General features: G+C 38.6%; 1 protein-coding gene across 6 annotated transcripts; it reads left to right on the top strand.

Moving 5' to 3' along the window:
* The first annotated feature begins 264 nt into the window (after positions 1-264).
* On the top strand, positions 265-26,256 carry RHOT1 (ras homolog family member T1). Of its 6 annotated transcripts, XM_061455348.1 has the most exons (21): positions 266-446; positions 3,283-3,341; positions 5,475-5,556; positions 6,494-6,537; positions 7,333-7,386; positions 7,759-7,811; positions 8,355-8,463; positions 8,983-9,084; positions 10,485-10,583; positions 10,990-11,098; positions 12,010-12,130; positions 12,838-12,922; positions 13,319-13,464; positions 14,068-14,168; positions 14,392-14,522; positions 14,873-14,956; positions 15,719-15,838; positions 16,168-16,370; positions 17,799-17,921; positions 23,485-23,628; positions 25,114-26,256. In XM_061455348.1, exons 1-21 carry the CDS (start codon positions 410-412, stop codon positions 25,229-25,231), a joined length of 2,124 nt encoding a protein of 707 aa, XP_061311332.1. In that variant the 5' UTR covers positions 266-409; the 3' UTR covers positions 25,232-26,256. The 6 variants fall into 6 exon arrangements, with proteins under 6 accessions (XP_061311333.1, XP_061311332.1, XP_061311335.1 ...); XM_061455349.1 differs by lacking the exon at positions 7,333-7,386 and having other exon boundaries at positions 265-446; XM_061455351.1 differs by lacking the exons at positions 23,485-23,628; positions 25,114-26,256 and adding an exon at positions 20,449-22,720.
* The last annotated feature ends 1,682 nt before the right edge of the window (positions 26,257-27,938 follow it).

Here is a 27,938-nt window from a genome sequence, read left to right as displayed (position 1 = left end):
CACTCTTGATGCGTTCCCGTGTGTCGGACGCACTGACGTGGCCGGCGCAGCACTGCAGCCAGCACCGTTTCATCACGGTGCACGAAATCTGCTGCTTAGCGGCAGAAACCCGTTAAGGAGCGATGGTGCCAGGGAAGCGCGGAGCAGCGCTCCCCTCCGCGGGGACCCGCGCCCGGCTCTGCCCTGAGGGAAGCGGCGCCCTTCCGCCGCCTCCGGGCGGCGCGCGGCCGCGGGCTCCCCGCGCAGCTGCACGCAGGCGCGCGGGCCCGCCGCTCCCTGGTGTGTCCCTCGCCCGCCGCCGTAGCCTGCCCCCGCTCCGCGGCGTGAGGGGAGCCCAGGCCGCAGCGGCTCCGGTCGCCCCGCCGAGCCCGATGTGAGCCGCCCCGCGGCGGGGCCAGGCAGCGGGGCCATGAAGAAGGACGTGAGGATCCTGCTGGTGGGAGAGCGTGAGTGCAGGAGGGGCCGGGGCAGGGCGGGGGCCGAGGCTGTGGGGCAGGGCGGGGACCACTGGGCTGCGGGGGAGCCGCCGCGCCTCCGGCTGTCAGAGCGCTCTGGTGCTGCGGAGCGGCGGGTATCGCACCCTGCCCGGGATCATTCGCCTTGGCCCGCCCGGGCGCGGAGCGAAGCCCCGGCCCTGCGCGGCTGTCAGAGGTCGGGCTCGGGTGCTCCGTGCCCGGGTACCGCGGCGGCAGGGACGCGCCGACGGGCCCGGGAGCCTGCGTGTAGGGGTTGGCCGGGAGCTGCCGGCTGCTCGCATCCCTTCGCTGGCTGCTGAGCGGGCAGCGTGGAAGTCAGCTTGCGGAGTTGTGCTGCTTGGACGTCCCTGGAGATGAAACTGGGATGAAATTCCTGCCCTGTGGTTTGGTTGGGTTTTTATGGAAACCAAACTTAAACGTGTTAATGAGTTTGGACATCAGTGGCCAGCTGTGCTCCAGCCGTTATCAGCTGGGTGTTGTGGGTTTGTGGGAGAGACAGGGAGTCCAGATTTCTGCTTCTGCCACGAACTTACTGTATGACCTTGAATAAGCAGTACGTACTTCGGTGCATGACAGAGTTACAGTGGGTCTGTGTTTTTTCAGATGTACCTAAAACGGTGTCCTGAAGTTCAGGCTTCGGTACCTAAATAACTGGCTGGCTTTCAAAGGCGCAGCTTCTCACCGATGTAAATGGCAGCAAGGAGGTTCTGTTTTGTTAGTTTGTAAAGTGCGTGTAAGCTCCTCACAAGAAAAGAATGCAGAGTAATTACCAAGTGTTATTAGTAAAATTACCGAATTACATTAAGAGTGTAGTACTACTAACGGCTTTCCTGAGAACTGAATGCCCCATATATATTTATAGTACAGTTTATGCAGCTGTTTTATAGTGCAGGTTGGCTCTGTCTCTACTGCCTAGAAAGATCCTCTGAGACTTCTTCAGAGAGGAATCTTCAGGAGATGGTACTGTGCAGAAGGAGTTAACTCATTAAGCTTGTTTGTGGCTAGTTTTGCAAGACTCAGTTTATTTAGAAATGTATTTGTGCATTTGAATATACCTTTGAATTCCTCTTCAGAATATGTGCCTTATTTTCCTTTTCTGCCTTTGGCAACGGAACTGGCTCTGTATAGTGGTTTAAGGACAGGTGTAACAGGTACTTTGATGTGGCAAATAGATTCACAGTATGTCCAACTGAAAATATCAAACATACAGGTCTCTTCAGTGCAGCAATGTGTAGTACATGGCACACATCAGAGACTCTGAGCATTTTTATAGTATGTTTTTGATGGATGTGTAACACACAGAAGGGAGAAATTTGTTTTACAGACTGGTAAGGCGTCAGTGATGCTGTCAGTGCTGTTTTGTATCTATTTTTTTTTTATTATTGAACCACAGGTTTATCCAGACCGTCTAATTCTTGGTAGATGATAACAGTAGACCATCAGGCTCAGATTCTGAAATATATGAAGACCTGTCGTAAGCCTGTTCCAAAACACAGCCCTTTTAATGCCCAGTGTCTACATTTTAGGTTTAAGGTTGTTTTAGTCCTAGTATCCAGGGAGCAAACATCAATTTTTAATGGCAAAAAATTTTTGGAATATGTTCAGTAAATTATTGTATGCTGCATGGTCTAAAAGAAGTAGGAGAGCTTTTAAAGCTGTTGATTCTGTCAGGGTGAAACTTAAGATGTAGTTGATGTAAGAGGGCATGTGGCAGTGTAAATTGCAGTTTTAGCTCGTATGAGTATCACTGATGAAAACACAACCACGTTGCTGTTAAGAAGCCTGCATCTCGCTGCTCTCCAACCAATACCACCAGGGAAAATGAACAACTATTCTCCTCAGGGAAAACAAAAGTCTTTCTTTCTAGGGTAGTGTTTTCTTTGCTTTACATAGTTTTGTAGTAGCTACTGTTTAACTTACTGTGACAAAGAGAAGCTTTTATTTCTGGATGTCAGAAGGCTCTTGGTTACTATACCAAAAATAGACTTGGATAAGTTGAACGTACTTTGACTGAATCGTCAGTTCAGTGCTATTATTTTCTACACGAAAACAGACGTGCAATTTCATCTTCTCTTTCCTATTCAGAATTATGTACAATAAATAGACAAGTGTAAATGAAGTGGTATCAGCAAAACAGCTTCTGTCAATTGGTGACATTTCATTTTGGTTTGAGTAGGAGCAGTGATACAGGCTCTGACTGATTGTGAGGATTGTCTTGGTTGGTAAAACATGCATGCTAGAAAAAATGCTCTAGGTCCAGCTCCTTTGTATCAAAGAGATTATGCTCTTGCACTTTCAAAGCAGTCAGAATAGTTCGTGGAGACTTTGTCTGTAATGATAGAGCCATGTCTTCTTGTCCAGCTCTTATCCTTGGTAGTTCAGGACTGAAGCAGGGCCATCATATCAAGAGTACTATGAAAATATTTAATTCCTAAATTCATTTTTGTGTGCTTTCTTTTTTTCTATTTATTAAAATCGTATTAAAGCATTTCTAATTTGTTTTGAATTTTTGTTTGCTTAAGTGTTCTGTATTAAGGTTAAACACTGCTAATTCTTTTATGTAAGAAAGAGTAGGATTTGATTCCCATCTGGATGAAATGCAGAAATGGATCCTAACGTTTTACGGTAAAAGAATTGGGAGAGAATTGCTATCATCTATATTTAGTATGTTTAAACAACAGATGAAAAGCCTTCAACATAGTCAGTTGGAAAGTGTTTTAAAAATACTTGTCATTTTAAGATGGGATGCAACTGCTGAGTGTAACAAAACCAAATTATCTAATCTCTGTTTCTAATGCTTTTGCAGCCAGAGTTGGGAAGACGTCACTAATTATGTCTCTTGTCAGTGAAGAATTTCCAGAAGAGGTAGAGCATCCTTTGTTGTTTGCTAAGTTTTATTTCTATCGTGTTGTTGTATTATTTTGTTCAAAGAGTAAGTTAATAGGCTCTGCTTTAAAATAATGTTTCCTATTTAGAAAGAATAAAGTCTCAGACTGCAAAGATGACTTCTGGAAGAGTGATGTAGGTTGGTTTAAATATACCTCTCTATGAAGATTAGGAATTTAAATTGTATCTAAATTCTTTTCTTGTTTTTCACATGGTTAATTAAACTATTTTATTAATTTCTGAACAATGTTAGGTTTTTTTTAAGCAGTTGAAACTGGACATAACTGACAGCATATTTTAACATTAGAGATTCATAAATGGGAAGGTGCTGAAAAAGGCAAGACCCTCTTTTGTGTTGTTTTAAAAGAGCAAGTAGATTGCAAAATGAATGAGAATGAGGGATTAACAAGTCACATTGTGTATCTGTAATTTAGCCATTTTTTGTAAATGAGGCATTGCCTTTGCTTTTATTTTTGAAGAATGCTTTACTGATGCTTTTGAAGCAAAAACCGCTGAAAACTTACTGCTTTCGTCCAGAGAAAAAGTAAAGCTACTTCTACCTTTTATCCTTTTAAAAAAAAGCAGCACGTAGTTCCCTTTATGCCATAAAAAGAACTGCAGCTGCTACAAATAGTTAAGCTTTTTACATATAAACATGAATGTTTATTTCTTCTGATCACAAGTCTTAAAATAGACATCATGTGCTCTCTGTGAATCTACACTGCGCTGTGTTTAATGCAAATCAGTGGGTTACCGCAGCTCATGAGTCAACATTTGATTGCTCACGTAATTGAATTTAGACTCCAACCTTGCAGGTAAAAAGGAGCTCCAATTTTTGTTTGTTCTTAAACTGCTGTTCTGTTGACAGGTTGGTTGTTGATGTATTTAGTGAATTGCTGGCCTCTATTTGCTTCTCTGTTTCTTCCCGCAGTATAATGTAGAATATTCCTCTAAATTCCTCTTGAGAGAAAAAGCATAATCTATATGTGACACCAAATCTGCCTGAAATTACAGAAATAACTTTATACTGCATCCTTTATAAACTGCTGAAAGAGATGTACAATTCCTGCAAGTCAGTCATGCAGATCAGAGCTGTGGGGGTGTATAACAGACATTTCAGACTTTGAAATAGTGTTTAATATACCAGGTATTATCAGTAGGTGTTCGTGATGAGATACAGGTAGAGCTTGAAGCTTTACACAAAGCTGTTCTTCTGGTGATCACCTTTTCTTTTTTTCCTTTTTTACTAAAAGAAAGCAAAGCATTATGGAAGTTCAGTGTCAGCAGGTAAAGGGCATTAGGTTCATTAAAATCAGGTTTAACTTGATTCTACTTGAATATAGAATTGTGTTCTCTGGAAGATTGGCCAGCAGTCACAGCTAGGTTACAGTATCTTGCAGAGCACACGCTTTATTAGTATCATTATTTTTATTAGTATGCAGGCTCCTCTGAACTTAATGTTAGCCCTCTGTCAGAAGTAAGGAAGTTGTCAGGTTATGACTGTATAAAAATTGAGACTGTGTTTTGTCTCAGGCTTTTTTGGCACATCTTGATTTTATGGGGTAGTTCTTGTACTGATTGTAGCAAAAGTAGGATCAGGATATCTAGTGCAAAAATTTCAATGTTTAAACATAGGTTAAACAGTATACAATTTGTCAATAATAGCATTGTTAACGCCAGTGTTACTCTCCTAGTAAGGAATTTGTAGTCCTTTAAAGCAATTGGTTGAATTTGATCATTCCCCCAAATTTTAGAAGTTTTATTTCTATGACATTTTTGTTTCAAGTGAATTGTAATTCAGGTTTTGTTCACAGATTGCACTATGATAGCTGTTCTTTATAGTGGTTGGCTATAGTGGATCTGAGTTTTACTGAAACATTCACTGAATCTCATAACAACATTGCTTTCTTGCAAAGTATGAAGGAAGTTCCTTAGTAAGTAGGCAAAGAATGAGAAAGTAGCAGTGACAAAAAGAAACAAAGCTTCTGCTAAGTTGCTCTATTTCAAGCTGACTGATTGGCAGGTTTATTATAGTATGCAACTTTTTTTGACCATCTGGATTTTCTGGATTATCTTTAAAGGCCTTTTCTTGCTGTTTCTTTCCAACCCAAGGTTCCACCACGAGCTGAAGAAATCACCATTCCAGCTGATGTCACCCCTGAAAGAGTGCCAACCCACATAGTGGATTATTCAGGTGAGGACTACACAACACTGTAGTGTGACTAGTTTAATATGCAGTTGTTTATCTAACTCTGTAGCCTCATTAACAGTCATACAGATATGGGACCAAAACTAACATGTAGGAAACCACTAGACTGAAGTAGAAACTCATGGGATAAAATTAAATCAGATGGTGATGGCTGCTCCTATTGATTCAAAGTTTGACATTAACCGCTCTTGGTACTTCCATGAGCGATAGTTGTAGCAATATTCCAGTGAAATTAGTGTTCTTTATGTGACAGACATATTTACAGGTTCAGACAGAGGTGGGTAATTTCAGAGTTCAAAACTATCTTTCTTTCTTTCAAGTGAAGAATTTACTAAAGCATAGGAGACTTTACGTACCTGACGTTCTACGTCTCTCTGAATTTCTGAGTTTGGACACCTTATTCTTTTGTGTCAGTTTCTTATTTTGTATTTTCTTTTTTGATACATTATAATCTCCCTGACCTGACTGAACAAATAAATAGGCACAATATCGAGGTTCATATACTATCAGAAATACATGCAGCTGTTCCACAGCTACCAAAACCCTTCAGCCATTTATAATAGAAGCCAAGAATTAGGCCATGTTAGGAGACACCTTCCTGTCTTCTTTCTTTCACTATTGCTGAGGAAGTATCTTTGGTGTGTTTGCTTATTTGAAACAAATAACACGTTAGGTTTTTCTGTTGGACTTAAGCTTCAGTTTATCTGAGTTGTGTGCAACAGACTGTGAGTTAATGGATCAGTTCATTGTTGTTACAGCGGAAGCACTCTGGAGTGCATTTTACCAAAAGATGTTTAAGTAAGAAGAGCTTTCACAAGGCTCTGACAGCATTGTGAAATACACCACCTGAGTTCTGTAAGTTACTCAGTTTTGTTAGTGAAAATGTGTAGTAGTAATGAATGGCTTATTCTGTTGAATGCAGAAGCTGAGCAAAGTGATGAGCAGCTTTACCATGAAATATCACAGGTAAGTGTATTTTCATGTTTACTAGAAAATAGTCTCTGCTTTTGGAGAAGTCTTTCCTTGTAGGTTCTCTGCATTAGAAGGGCTTCAGTTTGAACTGAAGGAAAAAAACCCTCTTGCTTTTTCTTTCTTGGCATTTTGTTTTGTGCCCTGTGTAAACTTTCCTCTGTTGAAGAAAAGTAGGTACTGCCACTGTGTTGGTGAATTGAGCTTTAGCTTTGGCTCTTCCAAATAAAAGGACAGAACCTCAATAAATACCTTTCAATCAGTAGATGAAGGGATTGACAGATTTTGTGAAGAAACAGTCCTACCCTGGACAGCTCCATTTTGCTTCCTTCTGTCATATGGTACTATTGCATTTATGAATAGCATGGGATTCTTGATAATTTTCTCATTCCTTCTGTTCCCTATTTTAACTTCTTTCTGAGCACCTTTGTACATTTGCTGTAAGATCTGTCACGATGTTGTATTCCATTTCTGGCATTTAGTTCAGTACTTGAGTGGGGGCTGCAAACTGGGATTCTTCAGTTTAGATTTCTTGGTAGCATAGGTCTCTTTGTAGGCATAAGCTGTGAATGTCATGCTGCAAGAGAGGCTTTTTGGCACTTCTCAACATACGTATTATTTGGTTTAAGCTGTTTTACAGGCTACAAATAGCTTACACAAGCCAGAGACAGTGTTTGGCTGATGGTGGAACTGTTCTTACTCTGATGTTGTTACATATGGTTCTTAATGTCTCTGTTGCTCTAGAGATCCTAAACAGTGGAATTCCATCCCTTTCCTTCGTTTTCATTTTAGGCAAACGTGATTTGTATAGTATATGCTGTTAACAACAAGAATTCTATTGATAAGGTATAGTAACACATTTTATCCAATTATTGTTTGAGATGTAACATGCACTGTTAATAGTTGCCAAGCTAAAAACTGTACTGCACTTTTAAAATGTGGAAGGTGGTGTTTGGGATGAAGTTGTTAAGAGAATGTACAGACGTATGATTGCTTCTGGTCCATTTCAGCATCTGGGTTTTCAGTCCTTTCAGTCATCTGAGAAAGTTGCTCATTAATCAGCTCCAGTTTCTCCAGTTTTAATTTGTTTCTCTTTTGTGGGTAAATATGTGCCTTCTTGGGAAAGGAGCAGTAGCAGTTATAGTCAAACTTGTGCACAGATCAGTCAGATTAGGTTTGAAAATGTGTTTTTCATGTTTGTTTTTAATCCCACTTTAGGTAACAAGTCGATGGATTCCTCTCATCAATGAAAGGACAGACAAAGATAGCAGGTGCATAAGTAAAGATGAGAAGTGTGAATTAGGCTGCACATCGATGGGTGTCAATGGACAGTGTTGAGGATGTTAATTGTTTGAGAAAATCAAATTAAACTTAAAGTTTATGTAAGAAGTCCAAGCAACAAGAGATTTAACGTATGTAGGTCTGTTACATATGCCAGCAATGCTATTTATTTTCAGTTTCATGGGCAGCTTTTACCAGGTGTGTGTGTTTGTTATGGTCTAGCTAGTTTTGGCTATATGGTCTCTATTTTCTACTGCTGCTGGTTTTGTATAACAATCTGATCAGTTACTTTTGCATTTCACTGTGTGGTTTTTGTTGTAGTATCAACTAGAAGAACATTTGTCTGAAGTGTGTATCAAAACCATTTACTTAAAACTGCTGTCATTTAATTTTGCCTATCGGCTGCAGTGATGTTTAATTACATCATGAAAATAATATAAGGGCTCCTGGTGGGAGGTGGAATGCTAAATTGAGATGGATCTTTTTATCCCTCTGTCTTTAAAGCTCTTAACGGGTTTTATTTTTGGTTTCAGGCTGCCTCTTATATTAGTTGGAAACAAGTCTGATCTAGTGGAATATAGCAGTATGGAAACTATCCTTCCCATTATGAATCAATATACAGAGATAGAAACATGTGTAGAGGTATGCAAGTCTTTCTGAAGTTAGAATGAGTAACAAAGAATACATTCTTGCCAAGCATGTGTGGCAACTTTTAATAGAAAAGGTGATTTTATTTATTTTTGTTCAAAATAAAATATTTCAAATTTAAATCATCCTGGTGAGTTTATATGTTATTTTTCTGTAGAGAAAGTACACTATTGGATAATCAAATGTTACTCTCAAATTCTTCTAATCCTTAGAGCCTTCTCACATCCATGCCTTTAGCAAGTGTTTTAAATTTAATACTATTATTATAATAGAATAAGGTAGACAGATGTCTGCAGAGTATCAAAAATAGAATTAATATTCTATTCTTGTAGTGAGACCTTTGTTAATTACTGAACAGGACACGGGCTAGATGTCTTGTTTCCAAACAGCCCTGCACCCACAAGAGGGGGCTAGATCTTTACTAGATCATTAAAAGTTTGTTGCTTGCTTAAATGTCAGAAGTTGCCAAGCAGCCAAGGCACAAGCTAATCGATACAAGGATTTCTCTTTCAGTGTTCAGCCAAAAACTTGAAGAATATATCTGAGCTATTTTATTATGCACAGAAAGCTGTTCTACATCCTACAGGCCCTCTTTATTGTCCAGAGGAGAAAGAGGTATTTATACATAGATTCAAAGAACAAATAAAAGGTTGGGAAGGGGAAGGCTGAAGTTAATCACTTTCCTGTTCTTTTCAGTGGATTTTGCATTTCTTGGTGTGTTCTATTACCAAAAACCCACCCCAAATGTCAAGCATTATATGCCAGAGCCAGGTTTATTGGTGGTGTATTAATCTGATCTGTCTTTCCTCTTTATTCAAAGCAGTGAAGACAGTTTTCTGTTGCCCCTGTGAACTGTGAAGTAAAATGAGAAGCTTTGGGATTGGCTTTAAGCCAGATGTAATGTGAGCAAATATTGCGTTCAGTTCATCTGTGGATGTGCATTTCACAGTAACCCCATTTATTTCAGGGAAAATACTCCAGACTTGGCCTGATTTAAGGGAAAGAACTTTTCCAAGCATCTTGTGTGAGACTTTGTCTGAAGAGATAATAAACAAGTGATGTAGCTGGTTGTTAAGCCTTGCAGGTAGTTAGCTTAGCAAACCAAACATTAATTTCATGGGCAAATACAAATAAAATCTCTAAACATAACCACTGTGTAGTATTGGACAGTAGGAAGGTTGCTTCAGTCGTACTTTAAGTAGAGAACCAGATAATAACTCTGTTTTGATTTCTTCCATCAGAATCACCTTTATGAGTTAGTAATGTTGTATAAAATTGTTGTGCTGAAATCTCTTTGGTTTTCCAAAACCAATCACTATGCAATCTGTGTGACCTCTGTGAAGAGAAGAGTCCATCATCACTATAGTTGTTGGGAGAGAGTTACCAGTGTCTGGTTTCCTTCACTTGGAAGGTATCCTAGCAGTTCCTCTGTGATAGAGATAGTCCATATGATCAGTGCTTTGCCTGGTAGATGAATGAGCCCTGTGAAGGTTTTCACTATTTGGTGTTTGAAACCTTCTGAAGCCATAGTTGTAGTGGTGAATAGAGATAGTGTGCTTGCTTAGAGAGAGTTGGCTGTAGTTCTAGAGTCATTTATATTTGCAAGGCACTGGGATTCAAAGGCCTTCCTCCCCCTCCAAAAAATGTTGGGGGTGGAATCAGTTGGTTTTTAAAGCTTTCTGTAACAACAAGGCTGAATTTAGGGAACTGATTATTATTTTTTTTTAATAACTATATAGTGCCACCTTCAGCTTGTGAAGAGCTTGGAGTCTTCTAGTAATTGAATAGAAGGACATTTAACATGGAGTAATTGCGTTAAATTTATGGGTATAAGTTTGCTAGATCAGGATTTTGTCTCCTCTTGCTTTTTATTTTTGTGTATGAATGTGTCTGTTCTAAAAAAGTAAACTGAAGACCAGTGTTTGTTTTAGTGTGATTGAGCTGCTTGATGTCACTCAGTGTAATCTTTTTATGTTCAAGCCTAGAAAGATACTGAACTTTCTTTCATTCCGTAGATGAAACCTGCCTGTATTAAAGCACTCACTCGCATTTTTAGGATTTCTGATCAGGATAATGATGGCACTCTGAATGATGCAGAGCTCAACTTCTTTCAGGTAACTCTTCCTTAGCTTTTCGCCATGCTTGATAGTTGAACTGTGTAATTCTAGAAAAACAAAGGGATTGGTTTTGAAGGAATAGTAGTAAGGTGAATCAGGTCTAAATATTAAGTCTCAAGTGCACTGTAGAAGAATGGATCTGTAAAAGCGGAAATGGTGTTAGTTTAATGTCTAACCATTGTTCAAGTTTTAATTCAACAGCAAAACTTAAAAAAAACAAGCCTCAACAATGTACAAGCCTCAATGCTTGCACTTAAAATAAAGCTTGTAGACCTTTGATTTCACTAAAAATTTGGATTGTCATTTGCTATCAGAATGTTTAAGGCTGTATTTCATACAGGACATACTGTTTGTCCAGCTTAATAGCCAGTGGTTCTAACATGCTCTTTTTGGGTTTTGTTAGAGAATTTGTTTTAATACACCACTGGCACCTCAGGCTTTAGAAGATGTAAAGAATGTAGTCAGGAAAAACCTAAGCGATGGAGTTGCAGATAATGGATTAACATTAAAAGGTAAGCCTTACTTCACTCTTAAAAGATGTATCTTTATACAGTTGATAGTCATTCTTACATAAAAAGCTGCTCTTTTGGAATATGATCTCTGTCTTGATTTGTTTACGCTACAAGAGCTGGCTGCAGTGGCAGTATGATCCCAAAGGATGATTAAACTGAGGAATAATGGGGTGAATAAAATAGGGTATTTCTTATAGTTACAGAGCTTGGAGTCCAGACAAGTATACTGGTTCAAAAGCCATTATCTGCTAGATAAATCTGTGTCCTGTCTCTGGGCTTGCTGGCTGCAACACTTGTCAGCGAGGTGTGATGTCTGTTAACATTTTAACAGCTACGTTGGACAGATTGGCTCAGAGCATATGGCAGAAAGGGAAGGAGAAAAAAGGTTTTCTATCTGAGCTCCACAGCTTTCCTTGTGGAGCTTACATATGTAAGAGAACTTGGGAGACATTGTGAGGAGTGGGAATCTTAAGGCATTGACTTACTAAATGGTTAAATCAGTGTTCATTAAGCTCTGGAAAGTCCTAAATTAAAATCCTGCCCTGTTATTTTGATACAGGGAAACAAAAGGCCATGAGACTACCGTCCAGGCTTCCTACTTTAAATTGTTGAAAATATTGTCTTTATTTTCATACAGCTAAAAACTTCTAAAACACTAATCCTAAAAGAAGCAACAACAGAAAACCAAGTGGCTTCTTTTAAGGAAACAGTTCTTTGGAGGACAGTTTGCAAATAAGATGACTTCTGAAACCTTCAGTCTGTGTAGAAAATGCTCTAATGTCACCCAGGAGGTTTAAAATCTGAATGCCTGTTTCAAGCTTTTTGTTTTCAGTCTGATATTGATTCCATTAAAAATACTTGTAGCAGATAAAGCATTTCAGGGCCTTAAGATTTCATCATTTGATTTTTAGGTTTTCTTTTTCTACACACACTTTTCATTCAGCGAGGAAGGCATGAAACAACTTGGACTGTTTTACGTCGCTTTGGGTATGATGATGACTTAGAGCTTACACCAGAGTACTTGTTTCCTCCGTATGTATCACTTTACTTTTTTTTAACTTGCATGCATTTAATTTGTGCTGCCTCCTGTGTTGGCAGGAGGAAAGGGTTATGTGGTGTGTTTATATAACACATTGTTACATCAATATCTGCCTTGCTTTATGACCTACCAGCCAAAATCTGCATGTGACTGAAAATGACGAAGGAAGAACTCCTGTCTCTTGTGCCAAATCATGTGCTGCTCTCTCTTTGTAAGAAACATGCCAAGAGAGACTTAATAGAAAACTGAAATGTAAATTGGAGCAGTTGCTTATTGTATATGGCAACAGACTAGAAAAAGCTTGTCAGTTTTTTCATAGCACTTGAGATTCTTTGTAAATCCTCAGATTAAGAAGTTGAGATTGACCAATTCTGTGGCTTCTTTTAAAAAATGTAAGTCATAATTTTCAATTAAGAAAACCTAAAACCAACCACAAAAACCAAACCAACCAAAGAAAACGCTGGTAACTAGATAGCAGTATATCATGTCATATAAAGACATTCATAATTTTAGAATTCTTAATAAAAAGTATATGGTTTTGTCTCTTTAAAGATAAATTATTAAAGCTAAGTGTAAAGGTCAGATGCTAAATGGTGTTATTAAAAAGTCTGTATTTTGAGTTTTAGTATTCCATATTTCATAAAAACACTTCACACTTCTTGTATTTGTTTTGTTTGTGTGTTTTGTTTTCAATGAACAGGCTAAAGATTCCTCAGGACTGCACAACAGAATTAAATCATCATGCATACTTGTTTCTTCAGAGTATTTTTGATAAGCATGATTTGGTAAGCTTTTAATTTGAGTGCATGTGTCCCCTTCTACTTAAGAGCCTTAGTTTGCTAGCAATTTTGCTAGCAATTTTACTAGCAAAGTTGTTTTTGTCATGCCATTTCATTCAGAAACTGTCTCTGGCTTAAACTATGCAGTCAGAACTATCCAGCTGCTTGTATTTCTGTCTACAAGCAGAGTTGGCAGTTACAGAAGTACTACCATTTGTTTTTAACTAGCTTATATATTTAGTCCTACTTAAACCCAAGAAAAGAATGATGATTAAAAAGAAAGCAGCTTAGGGTATTTTATAGCCAGTTCCTTGAATCTTGTGAGCATACAGCAAGAAAATATCTGTTTAGAATAGACATCAATGAAGTGGTTTAGGTCTGATTTTGTATGCTTGTTTTCAGGATAGAGACTGTGCTTTGTCTCCTGATGAATTGAAAGATTTGTTCAAAGTCTTCCCTTATATGCCATGGGGACCTGATGTTAACAACACTGTTTGTACAAATGAAAGGGGGTGGATTACATACCAAGGGTTTCTCTCTCAGTGGACGTAAGTATGATGTTTTAGTAGTTGAGAACTTTAGGCATGATAATGTGTCTGTAGATTCTTCTTAAAAATCTAGTAGAAAGATTGAAAGTTTAATAGCTGGAAATTGACCCAAGTAGTCAAGTTTCTGCAGCCATCCAGTGGCCTAATCTTCAATTGTTATAGCCTGTTCAGGATTTGGCCAGTATTTAGTGCTAACTCTGAAGAAGTGTCTCTTCAGAAATGTGGAAATTTCTCTGAAACTTGTTGAAATATTTACTTCTGTTGTTCTAATCTTTAGAGCTGGTATGAATAATTGTGTTCGAACACTGAGGGTTTTTTCCTATGGAAAATGAGGAAAGCATTATTTGCTGAGGGGGGAAAACAGTGTGGTATAGGTTGGTCAGCCTCAGCAAGTGTGCTTTCATAGTGTTCTCCAGACTATTAAGCCTGGTAAAGCTGCCACCGTTTACCTTCAGAGTGCTTTTGTCCTTCAGTACTACATAGTGCCAGGAATGCTTCTGTCATGTCAGCCTGGAGATAGGAGGGGAAAGTTGTTTCAGTACTGTAGGAATTGGTATCACAGACGCTAGCAATTTAGAAACTTCTTTTTGTTCCCTCTACAAGACTGACCACGTACTTAGATGTACAGCGTTGCCTGGAGTACCTGGGTTACTTGGGCTACTCCATACTTGCAGAACAAGAATCTCAAGCATCAGCAATTACAGGTAATAAAAAATCTGTTACAGCGTAGAAATTTAAATTTAGGAATCTGCTCAAGAGTAAATTGTTTAAAATAATGGGCTTTTATTCTCTTTAATTTTCTGCTCAAGTCAAATCTTTGATTTAATATTTGTGCGAGATGGTTTTGCATGCTTTTTAATGCAAGTAGGCAGTTATTTCATGTTCTCACGTACATCTTGTGAATAATGTATGTGTGTTTTTCAAAAGTGACAAGAGATAAAAAGATAGACCTGCAGAAAAAACAGACTCAGAGAAATGTCTTCCTATGCAATGTTGTTGGAATGAAAGGCTGTGGGAAAAGTGGAGTTCTTCAGGCTCTTCTTGGAAGAAATCTATTTGTAAGAAACCTTTTGCTTATATTCACCTATATATGCTTTTGAGTTAAAGTTAGACAGCAAACCCAATTGATCTTAGAGCTTTACTGATTATTACTGAGTTTGGAGAATTGTATGGGGGAATACAGAATTATTGGGGAGGGTGGGTTTTGTTCTGATTGGTTTTGGGGTTTGAAGCAAATAGACAAATGGCTGTTGCATGCAGTAATTGTACATCACAGATTATAGCTGTGCATATAAACCAAAGATTGCAGTAATTTTCATTCACTAATAAATGCAGTAAAACAGCTGTTCAGATCTGACTTAAAGGGAAGAAGTTGCTGTGGTCTTAACATGAAATTCTGCCTTTGCAGAGACAGAGGCAAATACGTGCAGAACACAAATCTTACTACGCCATTCATACAGTCTATGTATATGGACAGGAAAAATACTTGCTGGTAAGGTAGCTTCATTATTGTTTGCATAAGGCTTGTAATGTTAAAATTCAGTGAAGTACTGGGAGCCTTCTGCAAACAAATTTCTGTTTTAATGGTCTCCATAAACCTGTGTGTGTTTGTGTTCCATTCTTCCCCTCCCTTTCTCAGCTCAAATAACTTCTGGTTTAACATGTTGCTAATACTCTAAACTGGACCTGTTGTTTTTGAAACCTTGACCTAAGAGGTAAAGAATCCAGCCCATTAGGCTTATCCTGCAGGGCATCAAATTGTAACATGTGATAAGTTATCAGCAAGCAGGCCTCCTATTCAGTAAAGAAGAATCTGTCGCATCGGGTGGTTAGGGTGGCTAAAGTTAATCTTCTGTGAGTGAAGTATGTTCTTTAAAGCTTGTTCCAATGTAGTTTTTCTTTGTGGAAATAGGGTATCTTTCTTTGTTTTCCAAGATCTGGTCCTCTGCTCTGAGGTTTTCCTCTGTAGGATGAATGTAGTTTCCGTGGGAATCTATGACTTTGTGTTAAAGTAAATGTTAACTTTTATGCTGATGTTATCATTGCCTGCAGATACGATAACAGCTCACATATGCTGTCTGTGTGGTAAATTCCTACTATTTCTTTATCGTTAATTCTGCCTATTGTCTGTCCATTAGTTCTAAGGATATATAAAAATGAGCCATAAAAATTATGAGAAAAAGAAAGTTACGAAATTCCTTTAACTGCATAATGACAAAGCTTTTCTCCCTCTCTGACCATCTGTTTTTCCCAGCTACATGATGTCAGTGATGCTGACTTTTTAACTGATGCTGAGACCATATGCGATGTCGTCTGCCTGGTATATGATGTCAGTAACCCTAAGTCCTTTGAGTACTGTGCCAGGATTTTTAAGGTTTGTACAGTTTATATATAAACAAGCCTTCACATTTATGTATCTTCTCACTGACAAAATATTCAGTGTCAGTTACTGATCCTATACACAAGTTCTGGTGCTTAAAAGACACTTTATTTAGGAATGCTGGTTAAATATGGCTCATGATTTAAAAGTGTAGTTTTAATTATTCAAAGCTAATGTTTAGTTGTCTATTTAAAATATTCTGCTTCTAGAAAAGCCTCACTTCAGTGAAATGAAAATATCTTAATGCTGCTGCAACCAGTTCAATTCAGGCTATTCCAGGTTGCCATGTTTCATATACTGTGTCTTTTCTTTTAAACTTGCAGCAGCACTTCATGGATAGCAGAATACCATGCTTGGTGGTAGCTGCAAAGTCCGACTTGCATGAAGTTAGACAAGAATATAGTATTTCTCCTGCTGAATTCTGCAAAAAACACAAAATGCCTCCACCTCAAGCCTTTACTTGTAACACTATTGATGTGCCGAGTAAGGATATCTTTGTTAAACTGACAACTATGGCAATGTATCCGTAAGTACTTAACTGTTACGTTCTTCATGTTGCATGAGTCACGCACAATACCACTGCATGTCATTGTTAGCCATGAGGATGGAACTGCCTCACTGAGATTTAGCAACAGAGAGACAGAAGTGACCTGAGTAGAATCCTCAAATTACTTCAAATTGAGCAAGTTGGTATATATCCAACATATAAATCAGTATCAGCTATTGGTGTAAGGTATTTTTTAAAGAATACACTATTTCATCCAGCTCATGTTGCAAATTCCAATGAATATGTAGGGTTCTGTTCAGTCCTTATTACGGATGCACAACTCAGTATCTCAGTATTCATGTCTTGGTATTTTTGAGATACTTGTGAATGTTGTACCATATTCCTTGTATAGTTCAACTTGAGCTTGTTGCTAGCCCTGCTCCTGGCAGTGTGCAAGGCCAGGTTGGATGGGGCTTAGAGTGGAAGGTGTCTCTGCCTGTGACAGGGCGTTGGAACTGGTTGAGCTTTAAGGTCCCTTCCAACCCAAACCATTCTATGGTTCAGTGATTACTTTGTGCTTCAGTTCATTAATCTAATAGATCTTATATATTTTTTTAATAGAATTTCTGTATAAACACCTTTTGAGCTTCAGATGCAATAAGATATTTAAGCTCACTTTCTTCTTCACATCTCGTTGTTGCTAAGCTCACTTTGCATCTCTTTTTGGTGGGTGGAGCTTTTAATATGGTGACGGATTACATAAATATTACAGCAGATGGAGTCTAGTATGACAGCTGACATTTGCCTTAAATTACACAGAAATAATGTCACTTTCACTCAAAATAATAGGATTTATTTTCTGAATATTTGAAACAATTTATTGTATTAGATTTGTAAAGCTTTTATTTTGTTTTTGTTCTCTTATATTTATTTTGTAGCGCTGGAATAATGGGAAACCACTAAAGTGTCGCACTGACCAAATGTCTGTCATATCGATATTCCTGCTTCTCCCTTAGTTTTCAAGCATGTGTATGTGTTAGGGTGGGAAAAGTAGAGGCAACTGTCACTTCGTAAAGTGTGCATTCAGACTGGTAGAAAATGTGGCTTACTTTCCTTTGAAAACGGGGTGTTACCTATTGCTGTGCAGACATACAAACTTATAGGCATACCTTACAAACTCAAATAAATTCAGCCAACATTTTCATTCATGTCTGTGCTTTACTATTAAGATCTGTGTATGGTGGTAATGCCAAAATGTCCAAGACATAGAACATCTGACCTTAAAACTCTGCACAGCTGTAGTTGTACCCTTGCTTCCCCAGTGTATTTTTTTTTTTCCCCTCCTCTCCTTACTCATTCAAATGTACCTTTTTATTCCTGAATCTCTCTTGGTTGTGGCACAGTCCTAATGTGCACCTGATTTGATGAGCAAGATTTCAATTCCTGTCCTTCTGTGTGTTTTCGCAGCCATGCCCGGTTACGCTGTATGTGCGCCTGCAACAGGTGTACATTTTGCATCTGTCAGAACTTCCTCAACTCAGACTTGCTGCAATCTGTAAAGAACAAACTCTTCACTGCAGTTCTTAACAGGTCCTTAACTTTATTTACTAGGTACCAGGTGTGCTTTTAAAATAAAGGGTTTTTGAAAGAGTGGTAACCTTATATACCTCAGATTTCTCACTCCATATCTACTCCATAGGCAGATACTTACATTAATAATTGTCACAGAACTGTCAAATTTTGTTTAACTCAAAGCTACTTTTGGTCTTTCAAGCTTAGCCCAGTGATTTCTTTGAAGTATTACCAGTGTGGTAGTTGATTCAGGCATTAAAGTGATTGTAAAAATACTCTGGAGGAATTAGGACTGTTTTTAGCCAACTGGTAATGGACATTAAGTAGTGTCTGTAAGTTTGTAATGTGTCTCACTTGAGACATTATAGGTTTGTTTAGTATTGACTAGAGGTAGTGCCTCTTAGCTATCAGTTACACAGGTATTTTCATAAAGGCACAGCTTGTCTTGTAGCAGCATCATATAACAGACTATGTGTTTATAATTGCTAGTTTGATATTTGGGAATTCATAGAATTTCTCTGTGTGTGCTATGCTTAGTTTACACAAAGAGTGGGTATTTTGTGTAAAACTTAAAAAAATGTAGATCTTTTAACATCCAATTCCTCCCTGAATAGAATGCAACATGTAAGAAGTGGTAAATGGTTAAACATTTGCATTTGCAGATGCTTTGTGGAAAACAAACTGGTTTTCAGCATTGAAAACAGTGCTGTACCTTGTCCTGTGTCTACTGCAGGCAGTTTTTGACACACACATTGATTTACTAACACCTCAGCACTTTCATCACACCCCAGTGAATGGGAGTTCAAACCGAACAATTTTAGTAGCACAGTGATGTCATCATTCATGGCCTTCTTGGGGGCTTGTACGATAGATGTGATTCTTGGAGGCAACTCTGATAAACATGTTTATTTGATGTTCTAACCGAACATCCTGACATGCTGCTGGTCCATGTGTGTTACTAGTTTTTACTGCTTTCATATATAGCTGCTCCAGATAAGAGTGGTTGTCTCCTTTAAATGCAAGTTACACATAGGAGGCCTGCTTAATATACCCACCTACAGTACTGAGCATCCTTGTGAAATACCACTTTAATCCAAGCTAAAAGTGTTAACCACAGAGTGAGAATTCAGAGAAGGTTGAAAAATTCATTAGCTTAGGGAAAGACTGTGAATGAGTGAGACTGATCATGCTGCATCTCTTCTACAGCAGTCATCCCTTAGGAAAATAATCCTTGCAACAGCAACAACTTTGCATATTGTCACTCTAAAACTTCATTCAGCAGTCACCACTAGAAAATCCCAACTCTTTGCTATTGAGGCTAAAATCACCTCTAACACATCTCCATTTTTTTGAATAGTTATGGGTTGCTGCATTAGCCGTCATGGCTTGTTTCTCTCTTCTATGGGGCTGTGGCTTTTCTGACATTGTACTTTGTTCATCTGAAATACTGTCAAACACTCAAGGTATTAAAATCTTTTAATAAGAAGTCTGGGGATGCTGTTATTCCACACCTTGTCACTAGGTAGTGTGGAATAAACATAGGAACCTACTACTGCCTAAAAACCATCTGTAATTCAAGGTAAAGAGAATTCCTCACAGACTTTTCCACTGACCCTACAAAAAGGAAGGATTATTTGCTAGAATCCCTTTGTCTGTAGTCACCCCCTAGGGGTTTGTTGCAGGTTTCCAGCATGTTCACTTCATCTCACCAACTCTCTTCCTAGTCAGCTCCTCAGAGGCATTTCCTTTCTGGAACTCAGTGCGTGAACTACTGCAAAACTGCATCTAATAAAGCGAAGAGACCTGTAAACACAAGGGAATAGCTGCTAATTGTAGACTTAGGAGGGTGGAGATGGGTTTCCTGTTTAAAACTGTAAGCTCCTTATATGCATTTTTACTCTAATGATTTGTGATTAGATTGAAGAAAGCATCTGAATCAAGAAGGGGTTTCTGTTGTAGTTAGTTTATAGAACTTCTCGTATTTTGCCTTTACATGTGCTTACCATTAGGTCAGATAGTTGGGCAAAAGTTAGATAACTGATGGGTGAAGGAGGTTTCTCAAGAGTACTTTATTTTTCTGATCCCTTCCTATACTGAAGCTTTACACAGTGGAAATAGGTAAACTGAAATTTCTCACATTGGACCCTTTCCTATATTATTTGTTGCTAAATAATGCTTAAACACTGTTACCACGGCAAAGCATTTGTATCATATTTGACTATTCCCACCTTAGTAATTAAAGGAAGAGCACTGCCTCTATGCAACTGGAAAACCTGTTCAGGCCCACCTTCAGTTTCTCCATGGACGAAAGCTGGAGACTCTCACAAGGGTTTGTAAGTGTCAGAGAGGCAAATACAAAACACAATGAAGCTCAGTTTAGAAGTGTTTATTGTGCAGGAACGGGATTGTTGGTTTGAACTACCCAGGATCACGCTTTTTCATTCCTAGAGGAAAAGGCACTGCATTCAAAGCACTAGACATGCATGTATGAGACTTGTTACTATCCTGTAGTATTTTTATATTTTTAATTTGTTCTTTCCTTTAGGTGTTCATTTGTATTTGTCTGGCTGGCACTTAATCTCTTTTTACTACATTGTTTTACCTCTTTTTAAAAGCAAGGTTTCTGCTGGTGTCATTCTAATCCTTTCTTTAATGATGAGCTTGGATTTTTTGGCTGCTTTTTTATTTAACTGCGGAGCATCCATTTTAAGTGTGTTTTTCTGCTTTCTTGGTTTTAAATCATTCACCTGTTGCCTTTTGCTTGTACAGTAGTGGCATTTTTCTGTCTAAGCTAAGTTAATTTCAAAGTAAAATGGTTCTAATGCATGAGAATTGGGGTTTTGGCCAAGGGAGAATTCTCAGAGCATGTTTTTCTCCCATCTAAGGTTATTAAATATTGTGGAATACAAGTGAAGTTCTACTTGCATATAAAAAATGGATGATTCAAAAATTATTTGTAAGATGATTCCTTTTTCTATGAAAACTTTCCTTCTAAAATTAAAACCATAGTTTCATTTTCCTGTAATAGTGGGAAGGCTTGAAGACAATAACCCGGGATTTATTTTTTACTGTGTGTCATATATGCAAGTATTTCTCCAAAATACAGTATACTGCCATTAAATCTAGTGGCAGAATCTATCCCTATCCTTGCACATCCCCAAATTGGAACAGTATAACTGTATTTTACTTACCTTTTTCCTCCTTCTCTAAACTGTTTGATGCCCCATATTAAGTAGAAACTTGCAAAGCTGCATCTTTCCAAATAGAATATATTGAATTGGCATTGTACATTCTTTTTAGGCTTTGCAGATAATAAGATGCACTTGGAGCTTTTCACATTTTAGATAACAAATGCATGGGGGAAAACTCTTTAACTGCTGGGGTTGGTTTGCATCTGAGGAAAACCCATGCCTGAAGGGAAGCTGCAGCAGCTTGTGCATGTTAACACGATGGTTTGGAATTCAGTTGCTTGTATTTTGTTAGAACCTGTTGTCTGTGGAGCAGGCTTCTGCTGCTGCTTACTGGCTGCAGTAACATGCTTCTAATGTTGGTGTGAGTAGCCGTGTGACAAGCCTGTTGGCCTCACCACTGTGCTTTTTAAGAAGCTGTTTCAGTTAATAAAAGAATGGTTTTGAACTTTTGTAGTTCAGGTTAAACCTTCCCAGACTTGGGATTCTCCTGCTGCTGACGTAGGGGAAAGTGTCAGTATTGGCCCATAACTCAGCAATTTTCTGTGTGTAACCATGACAGGCATGCTCAGTTAACCTCTTGGTAAGTGCATGTTATAAACTTCTTGTGAGTTGTTAAAGCCTCTTAAGAGGAAGACCGTGCAGATCTCAAAGATGTTATTCAGCCAGTGAGCAGGTACTTGACATGCTGTTCAGGGTAGGTTGAAAAAAATGTCTTTTTTTTCCAAAACATGCATTAAAATCTGAGTTTTATGCTAAAGGCAAAATGTTTAGGCTTGCTTATTAAATGTGTGGAACTAATTGTATGGTTAAATACACACCCCAAACTATTTGGGAAGTTTGAAAGCGAGTTAGTATTACTAACAAGCAAGAGCTTCAAAACCAGCTTCATTTCTGGAGTCCTAACTGCTACTCTATATGTGTATATGTACACATCCATATGCATGTTTTACCCTTGGAGAGGATAGTTTTTCTAACTCAGAGTTATTCTCATACTAGCAAGGCAGTAATAATTCCTGCCACTGGTGAAAATTAGTTTTATAGCTCTACTACACTGAAATAAAATTAGGACATTACTTATTGAAGAGGTAGAATTTTTCAGTCTGTATTGAGAAATGTTTTCTGCATTACAGCCACCTTCATGTGTTGGAAACAAACATTGGTTTGCTTTATCATTTCAGACAGATGCTATTTTTTCCCCCCCTTAATGGCGGCTAAACAATATTAGGGATCAAAATTGCAGAAAATGGACTTAGGCAGCATAAAGAACGTTTCAGGAAGAAACAGTGGAATTTTTTTCAAAGGTGTAAAGCAATTAGACATTCTTAATGCTCTGGATTTCAGTAAGCATTTTTGGCCTTTGGATTTTTGGGTTATGTTCAGAGGGCCCTAATGATTTCTTACTGAAGTCAATAGATTTCCTTGAGGTTATAAGACAAATCCCTGCCTTGATTTATTTCCTTTAGTTAAATGAAAGATTCTGTTAGGCTTAGAAAAGGGATCAGAGTCAATTTACTCTCCCTTTAGACATGAAAAGAGGATTTTTATCATGTCTGAGAATATCTTAATTGTTTTTTAAAGGGTGAAGCATGCTCAGCAAGTTTCTTGCATATATTAAATACAGGCATGTGCAAAACTTAAAACAAGGCAAATCATAGACAGGAATCAGAAAATCTAGATGTGAGAGCTAATGCTTTATGAGGCAATGCAAAAGCATTCATTTGCAGCTTTAACAGTGATTTGCACATTTAAAGGGATGTATTTAAATTATACAAATCGTTGGGTGTTTGAATTAAACCAAATTAAACCTAAGAGTTGTTAGTTATACAAACACCCAACAGAGCTTGTTAAAATCATGTTACATACAAGCGATTAATTTTACATAGATAAGTTTTATCCTTACAGATCTGTAGACAAGGGGGTTATAGTCTTTTACTAAAAAAAAACACTCATTAGGTGTAGTGATAAAATGCAGTCTTTAATTGAATTCTTGACATTAATGGGATCTTGTCAGTTTTAGGGCTGATGTGTTGGAGTCATTCCCGTGTGTTTAGCACAGGTACTCTAGCTCATGTGTATGATGCTGGAGTATTGCAGGATCTGTGGACACATGGAAGTTGAGGCTTTGGGGATGGAGTGGGAAGAGATTCAGTTCCTTAATCAGTTTTTTGTCCTTAAAGCAATGGCATTTAGATACATAAAATCATTTATTTTACTCAGCTCATCAGAAGTACAAACCCCATTTATTTGTAAGTTTTTAACAACTGCACGCAAATCAGGAGCTAGATGGCTAAAAATGACAAGTTCTCTGGGCTTTGTTATTTGAGCATATTTGAGACACTGCTGTTGTTGAGCCATGCTATGAACTGCAAACTGTGCATGTGTGTAAAAAGGTTAAGAGCCTACATAGATGAGTTGGGGGCCATGCTGTTAGCAGACGAGGAGAGCAGTATTATGCAGCAGGTGCACGCCGTCAACTCTATAGAAGATTCCATCTTCATGGAGTCATCTCTTGGTCCACGTTTACTTGAAGACAGGTAACAACAGCCAAACTAAGGTGACCTTGCCATTGCCTTTCCCTTTCTTCCTCTCAGCAAACCACTTGACACCTAGTTTGCAGAGAGTTTGTCAAAACTAGCTATAGAAGAACTAATGCTTGCAGGATATAATGAATTTGAGCTGTTCCATAACCTAGCCAGATATTCTTAAATAAGATGAGGATTTCTTAGAGACCAGCTGTGATTTGCTGTTTGTATACCAAAGAGGCTGTTCTTCAGCATGTGATATGACAGTACACTGATGATCTATATGGCTTATATTGCTCCTGCAAACATCTACTAAAGAATACCCTAAACTGATTTTGTGTATTTTGATAGCAAGTAACAATTCCTGCTTTATTAAACAGCTTGTACGCTATAACTCTGCAGTTCACACTGTATGAACTCTCTCGTGCACTGTGTATGCTTAGGATTTCTGTATGCTCCTTATACTTAATACTCCTGCAGCTTTCACCGAATAACCTGTGATGATTAATACAGGCTAAAATACTCAGGCTAGTGAAGTTCTGTTCAAAGTTCTATCTTAAACAAAAACAAACAATGAAAAAACCTTCACTATTGTTTAGGAACTTCTTATGCTTTGAATTACGGCATTTATGGTAACTTGTTTTAAAGGGTAGCTCCTGCTTTATGGTAAGCTGTCATACTTGAGACTACTTGTGAGGATGGCTAGCCGTGTTTAACTGAGCATGCTCACAGACTTCTTGCAGTATTTGGGAGCCAATTTGTGTCATTGGCTATTGTCATGCAAGATGTGGCTTTTTATGTCATACAGTCACTTCATACTGTTGTTACATCTCGTCTTTTTCTGTTGATGCCATTGTCACTGCTTGATTCACTAGCACTTTCTCTTACTTTCAGCTTGGTATTGGATGACTGTTTCTATTGCTGTTCTTGCGACTGTACTGGGAAGAAAGGGATTTACAAATGGTCCTTTTGATTCTAGCTTTTGGAAAAATATTACTTGCTACTTGTCAGTAAACTTTTCTGAGGGGAAGAAGAATAAGTAGATATCCAATAGGACTGGGAAGTTTTTCATGAAAAGCAGAACTATGCAAAGTCAACACTGAAAGGCTATTTTGCTGGACAGAGTTCTTGCTATGGGTTATTAATTATTTGCTGGCTATTTTTGTTTTCCTTTTCCAAATGCTTGCTGGTGCTCTCAAAGAAGACACACTGTCCTCCCCCCATTCATGACTAATGATCTGCTCCTGCATTTCTCTTCAGCTGTGTGAGCTCTCTGACTTTAGTGAGATCTACTGATGTGATCAGGGCTGCAGATCAAATCCTAAGCCTTTAAGAAAAGTAAAATGGCTGTGTAAGGCCTGAGAAGGCTGAGTTGTAACCTGCTTGCCTGTGACAAGTGTAGTGATGAATTTCCAAAAGCAGAGTAGTTTAGCACAAGTTGTCTGATGAATTCTTGTCATGGAATTAACCTGTTTTTTTATGTGTGTTAAATTTCAGGCATGTGACACAAGCAGACCTCAAGAGCTCTACATTCTGGCTCCGAGCAAGTTTTGGTGCTACTGTCTTTGCAGTTTTGGGGTTTGCTATGTACAAAGCATTATTAAAGCAGCGATGATCTGATAAGAAGCACATCTGGCCCTACCAAATAAAGCCCCCCACTTTTATGTACATTCTGAATGCTTTAAATTCTGCTAGAAATATTTATATATGCAGAGTTACTTTGTTAATATTTGTAATTCATGCATAAGATTATTTTAAATTATAGCTCTAACTACAGTATTGCATAATGTGTGAAAAAAAAGAATTGCATCTTAACAGCCAGCTCAAATGGCTTAACTTGTGAGGCCGAAAGGGAATTTGTTGTAAATAACCTGTACATATTAAAGCAGTAAGACATTGCTTCCCAAAAGGCAATTCAGAATACTGTTCTTGAATGTTTCACCATGGTGACATACTAGTTGTATAGTTGAAATCGAGTAGGCTCAACTCAAGGATCACACTTCCTCAAGGATTGCTTATTTATTTCACATTCATCTGAAGTGACTTTATTTTTTTGGACTACAAGCTATACCAGGTAGAATTTGTGATTTTCATTCTTCTCTGTTCTTTTTAACTGATGAACAAATTTCCCCACTGACTACATATAATTTCAGGAGAGCCCCTGTTGCTGTCCTGGCCAATGACTTTGTATGTTACGTGACCAGTGACACATTCAGTCTGATTTTGCTTTTAAAGGGAAAAACATGAAACTTCAAGACCTTCCAGGTCGAATTCATAACGCTGTGTGCAATTTGTGTTTTCATTGTCCACAATGTGTTTTATAACCCCTACAGATCAGATGAGCAAATTTGTATATTATAAATGTTTATAATTCAAAAAGTGTTGCTGTTTAATTTCTTACATCTGTCAATCATACCTGTTGGAAGCTGTGTATAAGACAAAACTAAAATAGTACACAGTGCCTATTCTACTGTAGTATATTAGTTGCATGGATCACAGTGCATTCTGTAACTGACTAGAATTACCTATAGACACAGCTTTTTTTAATATCAAGTAAATCAAACATTAATTCCTCATGACAAACCTATTTTTCCATTGCTGGCCTTTTCAAGTATTTCAATAAAATAACTGTGTACTGTGTTTGTGTTTATTTTTTCCCCTTCCAGTGCCCTGAAGGATGGTCCTTATGAAACCTTGTTCTTTATCAGAGAGAATACTGTCAGTGCCTTCAGTAGTTGGAGCTTAAATGTCTTGGCCATGTAGTTTCTTTGATTTCTTATGACTGTTCTGCCTCTATTAGAGGTTTATTTCTGATTTATAGCGGAAGACAGGAGTGACTTCTCTGCTGTTTAAAGCAGAAACACAAATGCATACTCAGCCATGAACTTTGTTTTCTCTCAGGGACAAAACAGAACAGGACAAGAAAGCAGAGAGTTCTGGGTTCTTTGGGAAAGCTGATGCCTGTGCGTTACATTGACCTTCCAGAAAAGTGAGGTGAGAAAGTTCTGTCAACAGAAGATTAGAAAGCTCCCAAAAGTAAACTGTTAACTCTATCTAGCAAACTATTAGTTGTCTAAAAGTTTCTGAAGAAGTCTAATACTTTTCTGCAGACATGTGTATACCATGTTCCCTGGGAAAATGACCATTAGAGACCTTCTGTGTAACCTCCTCCCATTAGGTAACGGGACTACAGAGATTAGATTCCTCCACGTTAACCTTTTCTTACAACAGGACAGGAGCTGCTGTCAGCCTCTTTCCTCATTCCCTGTTCCAGGTCCCTACCCATCCCAGTCCTGCTAGTGGTCTCCCTCCACTGTGTCACTGTCTGTTTTGTACCAGGAAGCCTGGAACTCAATGTGTATGGCGCAGTCTCACAAGTGCCAGTTACTGAGCGTGACCATGGATAGTGCTTGTGGGAGCTTTGTCAGATAGCTGAACAGTATTTCCTACTCTTTTTTCTGTTAGATCTGACATCCATGACGCAGAAAATAAATGCATTCATGTGATATAGAGCTTTCAAATTGATGACCTGCATAACTGAATGGTTGCCTACCTTTACAGTACTCCTTGTGTGTTTGTGGTGCCATGCAGCAATGGCACATGAAAGCTGAGAAGTGCACGATAGATGGTGCTGATGGATCCCTCCTTTTGTGGTCGTTTTGTTTTCTTTAGGTACAACACACCTGCCTTGGTAGAGGGAAACGGGGTTATAGGAAATAAGGAAGACTACTGTGATAGTGTAACTGAATCTGGAGGGATCGTTGTTCATCTGGGCCTGTTGATCTTTTAACATCAAAGCCAGCAGGGAACACTGGGTATTTACATGCCTTGAGACTTTGTTTTCCTAATGGATAATTCTACCCTCATAGATCATAACACTGCTGGTTATTCCCACCACCCCACCCTCACTACACCCCCAGAGGATACTTCAGGACTTCATTTCTCACAGGTTTATCTCAGACTGACATTGTACTGATGCTAAAGTGTCTTTTGAGAGTCTGATGGCCCTGCAGCATGGCCTGGCCTGGCTGAGGCCGGGGGGCTCTGCTGGTTTAAACCAGTCGGTGGCTTTTAGCTCCAAAACACTCCTAAATACCTGCTACCGTGCCCTGGGCCCCTCAGCAGCACGCCTCCCTGTGCTGGCCATGCAGGACACGCTGGCCTTGGTGTGCTGATGCGGACCTTTGACACCAGCCAAACATAGGATGATTTCCGGGCTCGGTATAACTGTTTTGTGCACAGGGCTGCAGCCAGGGCTGAGGGATTGCTGTCCTTTACGGAAGCATGTCGTTGTTCGGAGGGTATTTCCATGTTAATGGAGC

This window comes from Pezoporus flaviventris, unplaced genomic scaffold, assembly GCF_033815535.1.
Source record: "Pezoporus flaviventris isolate CSIRO_AGI_PZ_B2104156 unplaced genomic scaffold, CSIRO_AGI_Pfla_v1 ptg000020l, whole genome shotgun sequence".
Lineage (NCBI taxonomy): Eukaryota > Metazoa > Chordata > Aves > Psittaciformes > Psittacidae > Pezoporus > Pezoporus flaviventris.
Note: the sequence above shows the minus strand (reverse complement) of the source record. Positions and strands in the feature narration are given on the sequence as shown.